The sequence below is a fragment of the Drosophila arizonae genome, chromosome 2 (genome assembly GCF_054131065.1).
Source record: "Drosophila arizonae isolate 15081-1271.41 chromosome 2, UAZ_ARI_1.0, whole genome shotgun sequence".
Taxonomy (NCBI): domain Eukaryota; kingdom Metazoa; phylum Arthropoda; class Insecta; order Diptera; family Drosophilidae; genus Drosophila; species Drosophila arizonae.
Genome location: NC_142922.1, coordinates 8,777,714 through 8,790,329, shown reverse-complemented (window position 1 = coordinate 8,790,329; position 12,616 = coordinate 8,777,714). Strand labels below are relative to the sequence as shown.

The following is a 12,616-nucleotide window of genomic DNA, read 5'->3' as shown; positions in this document are numbered from 1 at the left end:
AGCAAAGCAAAGCAAAGGCGCCGACACACAAACAAACACACACACACTTATACAGGCTCACAGAGACAGGCGCTTAAGAGGCCGCCGAGCAAATATACATACATACATATATATGTATATGAGTGTGTGTGGGTGTGCCAGCTAGTATGCTGTTAATGGCAGCCCAGGCCCTTGTCCGCTGCTCGTCGGGCATTTTGAATTTTTAATGCCCGCCTCCGCCTGCTTAGGCTGCCTGCTCCAAATTTTTGCTACTCTTCGTTTATTTTTTTTTTTTTTTAGGCATGTTTGCATACATTTGCGCTGCCCAGCAAACTATGCATATGCATATGAATGCTAATGTGTGTGTGTGTGAGTGTGTTTGAGTGTGGCCCACCTTCACCCCTGTCGCACTTGTCTCTCGTTTTTTTATGCCCTGGCAAAATTGTCCGGTAATAAATTTTCAGCGTTTCCTGCCGACAAAGCGCCGCACTTTACAACACTTTTGGCATAAACAAACAAACACCACACTCATACACATACACACGTACACATATGCAGCTGGTCATGCGTGTGAATGAACTATGTGTGTGTGCGTGTGAGTCTGAGTGTAGCATGGCGTTCATGTAACGGAAGTTAAGTACACACTAAGTTGAGCTCGTCCGCTTGTAACGACGCTTCCTTCATATGTTTTCTGATACTTGCCACACACTCACACACTCATGCACACCTGCCCTGCAGGTGAAAATGTTTGAGCTTTATTTTTTATTATTGTGTACACACAGAGACGTTGTCCAAAGGCTTAAAACAAAACTTTTGCGCCATGCCCCATCAAAATTAATGTCGACATCTCTGCGTTGCCGCTGCTGCTTCTGCGCATTAAGCTCGCTGATGAGCTTCTGCGTGACTATGCCTATATGTGAGTGTATGTGTGTGTGTGTGTATGTCTATTTGTGTTTTGCATATTTTTTGTGTTTTGTGTACTTATGTTTATGGTGTTAAGTGCATTTCTCAAGTGTTTCATGTTTACGCAGCAACATAACCTTAAAATCTCTTGAGGGCGCCTAAATAGAGGACTCATTTTCCCTTAACAATCTTAAGGTTATAGTTAGACAGAGAGGGAGCGAGAAAGAAAGTGAATAAGTAGAAAAGATAGAGGCGGACACAGAGAAAGAGAGGAAGACAACAATAGAGGGGGATAGTGCTAGGAAGAAAGGGAGAGCAGAATGGAGAGCCATAGAGAGAAAGAGAAGTACAGAGAGAAAGAGAGAGAGTGAGCGAAGGAGATTATTAGAAAGAGAAAAAGAGAAAGACATGTAGATTTTTATAGAGAAGCAGAGCGAGCCATAGTGAGCGAAAAAAAAGTTAAAGGGAAAAGAAGGAGCAATAGATATTTATAAGGAGAAAAAGAGACAGCCTGTGAATAAACATAACTTAAAAATATAATAAGCAAATGCTAAACCTGGCATTAAACGTTATATAGCACCCATATCATTTGTACATAAGCATGTATACAACCATTTCATTGTGTGAAACTGCTATTATGCAGCCCTTTTGCAAGAAGAAGAACAACAACAACTGTAGCGAAAATCGGGCACAAGTGTTTGTAGACGTACTGCTCTGCTTGTTGCTTGAGCTAATAAAACACTTACTAACACTGTCACTCCAAACTAATTATGCAGTGCCGTGTAGCATGCGGGAGAGAAGGTAGACTCAGCTCAGCGCGGCCCAGCATGTTGTCTATGCATATCTAGATGTAGCACCGTCATTAACTGTCATTACACAATTTCCATAAACAACTAACGAGTGTGTTTGCTTGTGTGAGTGTGTGTATGTGTGTCTGTTTATGTGTGTGAGTGTGTGCGGCATAGAGAGCTGGAAAAAAGTTCTGGCTGATTGTGCCAGCGAGTGTCTGAGCCATTGTTTGTCTTTAGAAACTTTTTAAATTGTGTTAAATATTCCATTAAACAGAAAGCTTTTTTGTTTGCAACTGCAACAGTCAGTTGCACCGATGCCAGAGTAGATAAATTGAATGGTTAAAAGTAGCCCCAACTAAGAGCGTTGTGGGTGGGCCGGGGCTGCATCCAGTCGTTGCTGCCAGCTCGTTCCAAATATAAGCCTGCAATTTTTATTATAATTTTATGCTCAAATGCGCAACATTTTATGTGCATCCTATATATACATATACATACATATATTTATATATAGAAGACTTTTGTTTTGCCCCGAGTTTACCATGAAACATTAATGGAGCTGGTAAGCTTTTAAGATAATTGCAAAAAATGCGAATATAAGTGTCTTTCATGTTTTTGATTAGTCACTGTATAGTTAAATAGAGGGAACCAATTGATCAAATTGTGTGTTTCAAAAAATATATATATACAAATATTTATTTTCATTTGCTTCTTAACTTAGTAGAAGTTTGTTTACATACGTATTTGCTTAATACTTAATTTTGTATAGCTTACATAATAAATGAGAATAATGTAAATTTTTTGTAGAAAACAAATTATAAATTTTGTTTTTATTTTATTTATTAATTTGTTTTTAAGCTTGTTACATACTTCATTTAAAGTTAATATTTTAAATTACATGCTTATTATGTATTAATTACATATAGAATCTGTGTTGCATATATTCATACAAATAAGGCTGCATACAGTATTTTTATTAAAAGAGAGTCATGGCAAGGTTACGCGATTTTTTTAAATTACGTTAAATGGTTTCTAACGTTACAATTTAAATACTCCGCCACAAACAAACAAGAGCTCGCCATATGTGACGTCATTAATATGGCAAACATGCGCACTGCACAACACTAGAAAAAACGCCCTTTAGGTATTTTTTAGGCACAAAAAGTAATCAGAGTTGTAGCCGAGCTGAAAGTGAATGAAGAAGCAAAACAGCGAGCAGCAGCAACAGCACAGTAGGCGCAGTGAAAATGTATAATTTAATTTAACTTAATTACAAATTAGTTGGCCGCGTTAGATTTCATTTTTCGTTTTGCCCCACAGCGCCCGGCAGTACGTAGCAAACGCTGAAAAGCAACGCAAGCAGCCACAAAGCGATTAACGAGTGCTAAAACCGCTAACCCAGAGCACACAAACACACTCATACATACTTTCATACAGACACACACGCACGCTCTCACCGTCGTGAAGAGGAGGTGGTTGAAAACCAAGAAAAATGCAGCAGCTAAATTTTAGCCGGGGCCGCCGCGCAACGCGGGCGTTGCTGCTGATAGCCGCCGCATGCTGTCTTCTGTCCGTTGCCTCATCAGCCGGCGCCGCTGAGCCTGAGATCGATGACTTCGATGATGACGGACTAGTGGAAGATGTGCAGGTGAGACCAGCCAAAAAAAAAAGTCATGGAAGCATACATACATCAACACACGCATATACACATACATACATATATGCTTAAAAACATGCGTGTGTGTGTATATGTTTTGGTGGCCGGTTGCCACCGGCGCACAAAAGTACACGTCAGTAGCAACAACAGTTGCTGCTGCGGCTCTTCTAATTGTTGTTGTTGTTCTATTTTGTTCTATTTTATGACACGGGGAGCATTATAGGGGTTAATAGTGTATGCGAGAAAAAGCGTGACCGCCGTATAAAGCGCTGACCCGCGCTATATTTCGATTTGCACTTGCATACATACAAACATGCACACATGCATAAAAACAGAGACAAATACATATACGTACATACATACATATATACTAAGCCAACAAACTTACGCAAGACCCCCCTTTCGCCACACTGTCTCAGCTTCGGTCTCTGTGTTTCACTCTCTCTGACTCGCTCTGCTACGATAAAACATTAAGTGTGTCAGCCGCGTGGGTTTTTTTCCCCCAGTTGTACCCTGTACCCATGCAAAATGATTAGAACAGGGTATATGGGCGTAGTAATTTTCTCTCTATGAGCATCAACAGGCGAATCTTACTTCACACGTGCCTCCGTCTCTGGGAGTTAAAGTTCACAGAGTTTGCTACGGAAAACTTCTAGACCTATCAATATATATGTATATATTCTTGCTTATCTCCAACTGTGCTGCCTTACTAATTCTCTTGTGATTGATCAAGTTGCTTACTTTGCTGACTTTGTGGTACACGCCCATTTCTGATTGTCATATGTAAACCATGGGAAACTGAATATGGAATAAAGCAAATCAATTTTTAGTTTATCTAGATCATTATTTACTATTACGCTCAACGTATTGCAACTCTCCCATTGACAACATTTCCTATCAATCTATCTCATTTCTACAGGAGGAGCCAATCAATATTCCCGGCGAGGAGCTGGTCTATGAGAGTCCAGTGATCGAACCCAAGAAATTTCATTTTGCTGATCATTTCGATGATGTTGACGCCTCACGCAAACGCTGGATCAAGTCACAGGCCAAGAAAGACGATATTGCCGAGGAAATAGCCAAATACGATGGCATCTGGAACTGGGAGTCGCCTCTGCGCATTGTCTGGCCCAAGGATAAGGGCCTGGTGCTCAAGTCAAAGGCCAAGCACGCAGCCATTTCGGCGCCACTTAACAAACCGTTCGACTTCAAATCGAACAAACCGCTGGTGGTGCAATATGAGGTCACAATGCAGGTGGGTCAATAGCCAACTAAACAGGCAGCCACCAATTGGCCATTGCAAAGAATTGGTGGATTGCATCAGCCGTCGCTTATGGATTGACTAATCCAATTAATAGCCACATAGCATAAGCTAATCGACCCAATTTCAATTTCGTATTCCACAGGAGGGTCAAGAGTGTGGTGGCTCGTACATAAAATTGCTGTCGTCAGGCAAGGAAACCGAAGATCTTACCATGGTTAGTCGCCGACCCAATTGAAATATGAATTAGCTCCGATTTCCATGTTTACTTATTGTTTGTTTTCTTTCTGTTTTCTATTCGCTGTTTTTGTTTAGTTCAATGACAAAACACCCTACACCATCATGTTTGGACCGGACAAGTGTGGAAACGATGTGAAAATGCACTTCATATTCCGTCACGTAAATCCAATTAACGGCACCATAACCGAGAAGCACTGTAACAAACCAAAGTAAGTGGACCCACATATGCGACTCAATCACACACACACACACATATACAGAGATAGAGATAGAGAGAACCCGCGTGCAACCATCGTTTGCTACTTTATTTTGTATGCTGTGCAGATTAGCCCGCGCATCTATCTATGGACATTTATATACTTATTTATTTACATAGATTAGCCCCATGTGCAACAGCTGCCGCTGATTCAGTTCATTCACTTGTTATAGTCGGGCAAAGGGCTCGTTTGTCGCTCTTAATTCAAAATTGATGCATGAAAAATCGCTAAAGTTAGGACATACATATTTTTATATTACCATTCGATTCATCTTTTACAATATCAATTAAATGCTATAAAGTTAGTTCCTAAAGAAACAGTCGAGAAACATAAGCTAATTACTTAAAAGCCCATTTTCTTTTCGCTATTTTGATTTACTTTAGGAACCGTTTGGAGGAGCCCTTCAAGGACAAGCTGCCACATTTGTACCAGCTGGTTGTGCGACCGGACAACACCTTTGAGATACGCGTTGATCACAAGATCATTAACGAGGGCTCTCTTCTGACCGACTTCAAGCCGCCAGTGAATCCGCCTGCAGAGATCGACGATCCCACTGACCAGAAGCCAGCTGATTGGGATGAGCGCGAGAAAATACCTGATCCTACGGCACAAAAGCCCGATGATTGGAATGACGATGCATTGCCACAGATACCCGATACCAGCGCCACCAAGCCGAATGGCTGGTTGGATGATGAGCCCGATATGATACCCGATCCAACTGCTACTAAGCCCGATGACTGGGACACGGAAATCGATGGCGAATGGGAGGCGCCGCTCGTGGATAATCCTGCTTGTGAAAAGGCACCGGGTTGCGGCAAATGGAAGGCACCACTGATTCCAAACCCAGAATACAAGGGCAAATGGCGCGCACCCATGATCGAGAATCCCAACTACCAGGGCAAATGGGCGCCACGCAAGATACCCAATCCTGATTTCTTCGAGGATCTTATGCCATTCAAAATGACGCCAATTGTAAGCAGTGGGGATGGCTGCAAAATCAAAACTTGCTACTATATATTTACTTTTTCAGAGCGCTGTTGGCCTGGAGTTGTGGTCCATGTCCAATGAAATACTGTTTGATAACCTTATCATAACGGACGACGTGGATGTGGCTCGTGAGTTTGCCGCCAGTAGCTTTGACATCAAGCGTCGCTACATTGATCGGGAATCGGTAAGTTGACTGCCACGCTCACTCACAAACAATTAACATAAAAGGAAAAGAAAACTATTTAATACTAATTTCCTAATGCTCAACTTTAAAAGAAAACTTTGTGGCATCGAATGATGCGCCATATGAACTATAAGCCCGGCTGGTGGGCATTATACTTTCTATATCTGCTGATACCCGCCAGCTGCTATATCTTCTATTTGTATCGACGGTCCAAAGAGGTCACGTTTCGAATATATTAGATGCATAAGATATAGAGCTACACACACACAAACACACTCGCCTATTGCCATTGCCTTTGCACATTGCACCCTTATTGCTATTTGCTCATCTCATTTTGTAGGACTCATTGGTCAACAAGGTAGTTGAGCTAACTAAGGCCTATCCCACGGCCTGGGCTATTGGCCTGGTCGTATTCATCTCAGTGATTGTCATCGGCATCTACTGTAGATTTGGCAAAGCTAAGAGTCAGGTAATGTAGCTAGCCTAAAGCTTAAATTAACTGAATTCAATTCTGGAGCTCTATTTTTAATATCAATCGCTTGTAACCCAATAGGATTCGGCGGCCAATGCTGCGGCTGCTCAGGCTAAAAAGACGGATGAGCCGCAGCCCGACGATGAGCAGGATGGCGCTGCTGATGAGAACGAGAGCGAAGAGGACGCTGATGCGGCACCAGCGCTGGCGACTGGTGGCAGCAAGACAGACATTTCTGCCAGCCCCAAAAAGATTAAAAAGTCTGATTTAGATAATAAAGAGCAGCTCAACCAGAAAGATGAAGAGCCCACACAGACTGAGGTAGCTATGAAATAGATATTTAAATGTTTTCGAGTTTCTGAAAATTTAAAACACTTTAAATTGAAGTGAACTTCAATTAGGAGAGTCTGAAGATTATCTAATGGTCATTCACTTTCTTTACAGGAAAACACCACGAAATCTACGCGCAAGCGTACCGTGCGCAAGGATTAGAGGACGTGGGACAATCCAAAACGTCTCGGATTTACAATATTTACTTGAAAACTTAAACTAATTCCAAAAACAAGAACTGCAACCACAGCAATGGCAGTAACAACAACAACAACAACAAACAACAACATCATCAGCAGTAGTAAAAACAACACAGCCTGTTTTAGTTTTAAATTAGCACTCCACTCATATTCATTGAGAACTCGTACAAACACCCACGAATACAGAGAATAGGTAGACCTCAAAGGCCAACTAAAACTATTGTTGGTAACTCCATAGTTCGCATGCAGCTGTTAATTAAATGAACTAGTTTTTATGTGGTTTGGTTTAGTCATCTTATACGTACGGCACGTTCTGTATTATTCATTGTATTTCTGTTTGTATACTCTCCATATATACTATACCCTATCCCCCAATACTGTCTCACATGTCATGTTTTATTCTCACTTTCCTATGTAAAACACACTAAAAACAACAACAACAACAACAAACTATAACTAGACAAATGAGGGAATCAAAGATAAATGAAACCAATAAGAATGCAGTCAAAAGGAAACTCCAAATGCAAATATAACATGAGAGAGAGGGTAGCAAAGCAAGTAAAAGAGAGAGAGAGAGAGCAAAGGGAAAATATCTAGTTTAATATTATGTAATTTAAACGAAATTTTATGAATACGCTAGTTATACTCAGAGTTAAAATAAATTTCCTTTTTCATTTATAATAATGAAAATTTACAGCGAAAATAAAACTGAATGTCAAAACCAACTGGATACATTTATATCAATAAATAAGTATTTACTACACGAGCAACGCCAACAATAACAACAACAACCGACGGCCGGCAGCAACCCGGAAGGACTAACCAACTGACGTTTGCATACAGTCCACCAAAATCCTGCATATCCTTTTTTCCACCACCAAATGAGTGGCCCGGTCCAGTCCAGTGTTAATTTAAATGTCAAGCCCTTGTAAATGCTGATTGAACATTTTTGTGGGCAGCAGCCGCCGCCCCACAGTAAATCGGCTTCCAATTGGATTTATGCTTGGTGGTGCGTGCAGCGACAACCACCGCAGCGCAGACAGCGTCGCATATTTTGCGGTTTTTAGACATTTACCCACAAAATAAAGGAGGCAAAACATTTGGTCATCTAGATTATTAAAATGTGATGGACTCCAACCATTTGGCACAAAGCTCGCCAATTGGTCAAATGAATTATTGAGTGCCTGCAGGAAATGAAACACTCGATTGCGGATTAGAACCTTGGCCCACAGCCTATAACTGTTTATATATGGGCATAAACTTAGTCAGTTTTGATAATGAAAACGTTTTCCATTTATAGACTGCGATTCGTAGGCTAAACCAGCTTTGAACTAATATGGAAATTAGACGCAATAGCATTACGGTCATATATAATAATATTAATGTAATATGTATTAGTATATTGCCTGATATATAATATATATTTGCATCATATATTAAATTGAAGTTATGAACTAAATATTCGTCTTTTGCATTTAATCTAGAAATTTAGTTGGTAAACTGATGGGAACAATTGCAGATAGAAACCCCTCCCCGCCAAGATTTCTGCTCTTATTATATATTATCTATCATTACACTTTGAGCAGTTATTTTCCTTACATTTTCAGTTTTAACTCAAACGGAAAACTAGATAGATATAATTTTCCACTCTCTGAAGCATGAGTATTCAATAAGAATACTAAGAAGAATAATAATAATTTTGTTTATACGAACTTTTCCATATCTCTAATTTTAATACACAACAAACAAAGAGATTGTCATATTGACGGCTTGAAAGAAAAGTTAAAACTAAGTTTTGATAAATAGTAAGTCTTAAAGAATTCTATTTCTATCCATTCATATTTTTGTCATGTTTTCTATTTAAAGTGAATCAGAACATATTAAACACGAAATACATATAACACGATTGAAATCTTGAGAACTTTGACTGATTTCGAGTTTTTACAGAGTCTATGTTTATTTTGCTATTTAAGCCTTTAACTTTAGACATTTTAACTTTGCCGCAAAGTTGTTGCAAGTCCTAAACAAATATAAATATCTTTGTCGCCTTTCGCTAGATTTAATTCAATTTCCTGCGTCCATAAACATGCCAGGCTAGACTCTCCCTGTGGCTCCCTGACTTTGGCCTGGGCCTGAAAGGCACGATTGTTAATGAAATTGTTATGACAGCCCCAAAGCTAATGCACACACACACACACGCACGCACACATGTGCATGCATATATGGAAATTGGCAAATACTTTCTATTCAAATTAGATTTATGCCCGCCAACAGATGTGCTGCGATTCGAATTGTGTCTGGAATCAACCCGTCGACCTTTTTGGTCACAAAAGATTAAATGCGTTGCGTGGGCTGAGGGGTTAACTGATGTCTGGAGCGATATCGACGCACTTAAAAGGATTAACATTTTTGTGCTGACTGCGGCTAGAACTGCTCCCGTTGCATATTAAAAACAAGTAAGAAAGCTCCAGTCGAGACTGCTCGACTAGGAGATACCCTGAACCCTCTAAGCATATATTCTAATCATTCTGCACTTCTTTTATGCACACATACATACACATGCACTTATAAGCACGCGCTCTGCTAACTGCGCAGTAAGCAGCGACTGCGCTTGGGCTGCGCTGCAGTGTGGGCAATATTATGAGAATTTATTTGTCGAATAATTTCTTTTGTAAACATATGATCTTAATGAAACTTTCAGAGTGTAATCATATGGTAAATATGTGTGTACATTCCAAAGCACAAGTCTCTACTACTTGAAATGCGTTTTTTACAAATTGGGGGCGAAGGGGGCGTGGTATCCAAAATCTGTAAATTACAAAATCTTTGTATCTATTAACTTTATATACAACACAAATTTGAAGACTCCAGGTCTAAAAATGCTCAAATTAGGCTAAAAAAACAAAATCAATTTTTCGATTATTCTCGATAAAAAAGTTATCGGACGATTTATCGAAAAAATAAAGCAAACTCGTACTGCGTATGGTACACACGAGTATGCATGCCAAATTTCAGCTCTCTAGCTCTTATAACTTCTGAGATCGACGCACTCATACGGACGGACGGACAGACGGACAGGGCTATATCGACTCAGCTCGTCACGCTGATCAAGAATATATATACTTTGTGGGGTCTGCCACGCCTCCTTCTGCCCGTTACATACTTTTTCACAAAACCATTATACCCTGATTTCCCATTTTCAATGGGTTCAGGGTATAAAAACATGGCCAAATAACATAGCAAAAACAACAAAACTTAAGAGCGGGAAATGCGCTCAGCTGCTCGTAATTCATAGATAGACAGAAAAATAACAGAAAACTTCAGCTTTAACTTAGGGAATACTAGATACTCTTTTCGATATTTTTAAAAACAGAGGCACATATTATAAAATATTAAAAAAAAATTTTCTGTTTAACCCTGTATTATTCTTCTTAAAATAAACCAAAACTAAGTATAACATTATTTCAGCTTATGAGCATATTACATGACAAAGCTGGAATACCCTTTCGAAAAGGGGCTAGTGAACCAGCTAAAGGGCGGCAACGCCATGTGATTGCAGCCACAGTGCGTCTGACGGGTGGTGTCCAGCGGGTTGGCAAACCACATTTACTTTTTGCTATGCGTAAGCATTATAATTTTAATAAAAATACATTTTTTTTGTTTTCTGCTGTTGTCAAAAACAACTTTGAACCCTTCAAGCAGACAATAGGCACACGCAGACTACCCCTGCCCAGGCCAGCCCTGGACTGCCCCACCCACCACAGAATACAGCCCATCAAAAGATTTCATAAACGGCGGGCTTCCGAGTGAGCGCTTAAAGTAGAATTTGTTCAACTCGAGGGGTAGTTGCAGTAGTGGGGTCAAGTCCCCCCATTGGGAGCCGGCAGTCGGACTTATTGCAGCAGCTTCTGATGTGCTGATGTGCCCGCTCCCGGTTCCGTCTCCGGGCCAATCGATGCGTAAGCAAAAGTACCAAGCCATATGTAATGTTATTGCAGTCCCTTCCTCGCCAGAGTTGACAGCTTTTGGGGTCGGTTGCTCGCAAGGGTTGCAATTTGGCTCTAGAGACCCCAAACCGCTCGCCGTCAAGACCATCTACCAAGCGCTCTTAGCGAATTCCGTGCAATTAAATTGTGCATTTGGGCAACTACCAGCAGACACGAGCAGCCCATTAATTGCGGCTCGATTTCATCATAAAGATTACAGATTATAGATTGGAGATAAAAAATCATATAAATAAATTGGTTTTCAACTATGCAGCTCTAATAGCTCTCAGTGCACACAATTTATTTGACTTCAATATTATTTTCATTGATTTCGTGCCACGATAATCGTCTTATGATCCCCGCCCTCCACCAACCCAGCCCCGACCCACACTTTCCATGTTTTGCAATAACCATTTTTCACTCGAATGAATTGGATTTTGGCGCCCGGACATGAAATTGAGTCCTCGAAGGATCCGATGTCAATGCAAATGCCATTCGATTCATAAACAGATTTGCATATTTGAACCTGCCTAATGAATGTCTTTTCGCTTCAAACTCAATTAACCCACACACTTCGCAGCAGCGAAAGCTTGATTGAATGGAATATTCTAATGATACTTTACTGTCTATGAATGTCAGCTCGATTTCAGTTGCTCGGCTAATGCTTCAATTTTATTCGCCCGGCAATGCTTCAAGTTTCCGGAATTTAAGCACTTGCAATAAACAAGAGACAAAGGCAAAATATTTATACATACTGCATGGCAAGTAATTATGTATTAAATTCTATTTACTTTGAATCAATTCTGACCTTTTAGAAAGGAGTATTAAATTCTTGGAAAGTCTATGAACCAAGATAAACTTTTATAAAATTTGAACAACAATAACTACTAACAGCAATTCAAATCAACCTTTTGACATATTTACCACTTGTATAACTAGTAAAAAGAACAAATAAAATTGTATAAATTTATTATATTCTGCTAATCAAATTAAGCTTAAGCTAAATTATTTTTCTTATTAGGTATTTATTTATATATCAGTAATCTAATTATTTTTATAATTCCACAGTCATATTCTTTATGTTTAAGATCAAAGAAACATTTAATAAAGGCTTGCAAAACTGTTTAACCAAAAAAACATCATTCATTTATTTAAACTAAATTTGAATATTAACGGAACCTTCAAGTATCAGTCAAAAGCTGAATATCATATATTTGCTCGCTGACAAAAGCTTATTTTTATGAACTCACTAATAGCGGACAAAAGCTTATTGTATAAAACCTAGGTTGATGTCTCAACTAACTGAACGAAATGGAGACTTGCTCATCTAGCGAATGTATCTACCACTAAACTGATTTACGCACCATACTAA

The 12,616-nt window shown here is 39.7% G+C and overlaps 1 protein-coding gene across 3 annotated transcripts; it reads left to right on the top strand.

Moving 5' to 3' along the window:
* The first annotated feature begins 2,786 nt into the window (after window positions 1-2,786).
* Cnx99A (Calnexin 99A) lies at window positions 2,787-7,983 on the top strand. Of its 3 annotated transcripts, none has more exons than XM_018013609.2 (10): window positions 2,787-2,919; window positions 2,991-3,318; window positions 4,247-4,582; window positions 4,734-4,805; window positions 4,904-5,037; window positions 5,469-6,057; window positions 6,116-6,256; window positions 6,597-6,725; window positions 6,810-7,049; window positions 7,173-7,983. In XM_018013609.2, exons 2-10 carry the CDS (start codon window positions 3,163-3,165, stop codon window positions 7,218-7,220), a joined length of 1,845 nt encoding a protein of 614 aa, XP_017869098.1. In that variant the 5' UTR covers window positions 2,787-2,919; window positions 2,991-3,162; the 3' UTR covers window positions 7,221-7,983. The 3 variants fall into 3 exon arrangements, with proteins under 3 accessions (XP_017869098.1, XP_017869107.1, XP_089322046.1); XM_018013618.2 differs by lacking the exon at window positions 6,597-6,725 and adding an exon at window positions 6,349-6,474; XM_089465920.1 differs by having other exon boundaries at window positions 2,880-2,902.
* Window positions 7,984-12,616: the final 4,633 nt, after the last annotated feature.